Below are 2977 nucleotides of genomic sequence, written 5' to 3'. Positions count from 1 at the left end.
GCACTGAGACCAGCAGGAGGAAGAAGATGGGCACAGAGCAAAACCACCCATAAACTGAGGTGAGTGGGCAGTGCTGGAAATGGCTGATGGGAGGGATAGGGGGGTGATGAATGCCCATGTCACCAAGGGCACAGACCAGCCTCTTCTCTCCTGCACCTGCATGTCTTTGATCCCTTCCACAAGCCCTGGCTCTGCACCACAAATGCCCTGGTGTGAGTCCTCACCCTGCATGGTCACACAGTGCGAGTTATATGCTGATGGTTTTCTCTCATCGGTACTTTCCAGCCCAGCCCAGCTCCCTCCAAGCTCTCCTACCTCCCCTGCCCTCTCTCCACCTCTCTCCCCAGCAAAGCCCAGTCTGGGCTGGTGCCAAGGCAGTGCCCACTGCAGGGTGCTCTGGGCACTCACCCCACAGCCTCAGCCCCTCTGAAGGGCACAGCAGCTCCTCAGGGGCAGGAAGGGATCATCCCCAGAGATCGGAGGCACCCATGGCACAAGGAGAAGGAGGTCAGGGGCACTCTGTGTCCCCTGCTCTCCTGTCCAGCAGATCCTGAGGGGTCTGTAGCTTCTCCATGCTATCCCTTCCAATCGGACCAGCACAGGAGTCCTGAGCTGGTGCAGCCTGAAATGTGTTTTAATTCCCTGTTTATTCCTGCCCTGGTAAGGATTGATGTAAGAAAAAGAAGCTGTGCGTTCATTTATTTTTCTTGAAGACAGAGAATCCCTTATTCCTCCTTTAGACAAAGTCCCTGAGTCACACAAGACAGGTGGATACTAATGTAGGAGGGAAAGTGTAATGGAATGTCTTTGGAGACCACATCATCACAAATGGAAGAAAGAAAAAATAATTATATTAGAAGGAAATATATATATTATATAGAAGGAAAGAAATGCTTGGGCTGTCATGATATATACTGGGAGTCATTTGCAGAGAATGGCTGACAGTCTATGGCTGCTGAAAAACAGTCAATCACTTTCCTCAGGGAATCCTTGAGTTCCTTGTTCCTCATGCTGTAGATAAGGGGGTTCAATGCTGGAGGTACCACTGAGTACAGAACTGCAACCACCAGGTTCAGAGATGGGGAGGAGGTGGAGGGGGGCTTCAGGTGGGCAAAAAATGAAGTGCCAACAAACAGGGAGACCACAGCCAGGTGAGGGAGGCACGTGGAAAAGGCTTTGTGCCGTCCCTGCTCAGAGGGGATCCTCAGCATGGCCCTGAAGATCTGCACATAGGACACCACAATGAAAACAAAACATGCAAAAAGTATACAGGCACTAACCATGAGAAGCCCAAATTCCCTGCGGTAGGAGTGTGAGCATGAGAGCTTGAGGATCTGGGGGATTTCACAGAAGAACTGGTCGAGGGTGTTACTTTGGCAGAGTGGTATTGAAAATGTGTTGGCCGTGTGCAGCACAGCCCAGAGAAACCCAGTGCCCCAGGCAGCTGCTGCCATGTGGACACAAGCTCTGCTGCCCAGGAGGGTCCCGTAGTGCAGGGGTTTGCAGATGGCAACGTAGCGGTCGTAGGACATGACAGTGAGAATGAAATATTCTGCTGCAGCACAGAAATAGAAGAAGAAGAGCTGTGCAGCACATCCATGGTAGGAGATGTTCCTGTTGTCCCAGAGGGAATTGTCCATGGCTTTGGGGAGAGTGGTGGAGATGGAGCCCAGGTCGAGGAGGGAGAGGTTGAGGAGGAAGAAGTACATGGGGGTGTGCAGGTGGTGGTCACAGGCGATGGCGGTGATGATGAGGCCGTTGCCCAGGAGGGCAGCCAGGTAGATGCCCAGGAAGAGCCAGAAGTGCAAGAGCTGCAGCTCCCGTGTGTCTGCAAATGCCAGGAGGAGGAACTCAGTGATGGAGCTGCTGTTGGACATTTGTGACCTCTGGGCATGGGGGACTGTTGAACGAGAAGACACTGACAAGTTAGGGCAGGTTTTCTTGAGTCAATCCTATGCTATTTCCTAAAACATCCCCTCAAAATTATTTCTCTTTCTTTGGGGGAATTTGATTCAACTCCTTTTTTTCAGCTCAGGGTTGTGCTGCTGAGTGAGGGCACCTTCTCTGAAGGGGCAGAAGGCAGCACCTCTTGCATTGTTCTCTGCCTGAACATTGGGGAGCTCTGTGTGACAAAAGGGCACCCTGTGCCTAGTGCAGAGGCAGGAGAGCTGCTCTGCCCACAAGCGATCTGCTGGTCACCACACAGGTTCCCAGAGCTTATTGCACCTCTCTCTGCTGGAGGATGATCTCACTAACAATGTACTTGAAGAAGAAATTGGACTTATGCGTGCTCAGAAGTGAGTAGTTTCTAAGTCCATTTCTCCAAACTCTTCTCTCCTTCCTCATCCAGCTGAGCAGGGAGGGATGCATAGGGGTTGCCTGGCTCTCTGCTGACTGGAGTTGTCCCTGTGGAAGCTGTTTGTCTCCAAGTCTCCTCCCCATGGTGCTCACAGCCACCATCCCACCCGCTGTGTGCTCACCTCTGCCCTGCAGACCCCTCCTGGCAGCAGAGCCCTGCCCAGGGGGTTCTCTGTGTCTGCAGGCTCTGATGGGTACATAAGACCAAATCTGATGAGGTTGTAAAGGTGACACTGCGGCTATCTGCAAGTCCTATGTTCTTAATCTTTGATATACATAAATGTATTCACCTCTAAGTGAAAAAAGGATATGGAGTTTAAATGTCTACTCCAGAACCAAGAGGGAAATTTTCATGTCCAATTCCCTACACACACAAACAAGAGCAGGAGACAGAAAGCACAATCTCAATCCCTTCAGGCAGCCCCTGCCTTCATGTGCTTCTTGAAATGCTGCATCTGCCAATGTCCTGGGGGTGATCTGGAGCTGTGAGCAGCCCTGACCCATGCAGCACACTCTCCACAGCAGAAGGACCCTGCCCTGCCGGGGTCTCTCCTTCCCCACACAGCTTCTCCCCACAGCGCCGTGGGCAGCTCCCCGGGCAGGCTGAGTGCTGACCCTG

The 2977-nt window shown here is 52.3% G+C and overlaps 1 protein-coding gene across 1 annotated transcript; it reads right to left on the bottom strand.

Moving 5' to 3' along the window:
• Nucleotides 1–902: 902 nt before the first annotated feature.
• Nucleotides 903–1877, bottom strand: LOC141936084 (olfactory receptor 14A16-like). The gene has a single exon (XM_074852809.1). It carries the CDS (start codon nt 1875–1877, stop codon nt 903–905), a length of 975 nt encoding a protein of 324 aa, XP_074708910.1.
• Between the last annotated feature and the right edge of the window lie 1100 nt (nt 1878–2977).

Source organism: Strix uralensis, chromosome 31 (assembly GCF_047716275.1).
Source record: "Strix uralensis isolate ZFMK-TIS-50842 chromosome 31, bStrUra1, whole genome shotgun sequence".
In the NCBI taxonomy this organism is placed as follows: Eukaryota; Metazoa; Chordata; class Aves; order Strigiformes; family Strigidae; genus Strix; species Strix uralensis.
This window is presented reverse-complemented; position numbering and strand designations above follow the sequence as displayed.

Coding starts and splice junctions, on each gene's coding strand:
- LOC141936084 (XM_074852809.1), bottom strand. CDS start 1,877: ATGTCCAACAGCAGCTCCATCACTGAGTTCCTCCTCCTGGCATTTGCA.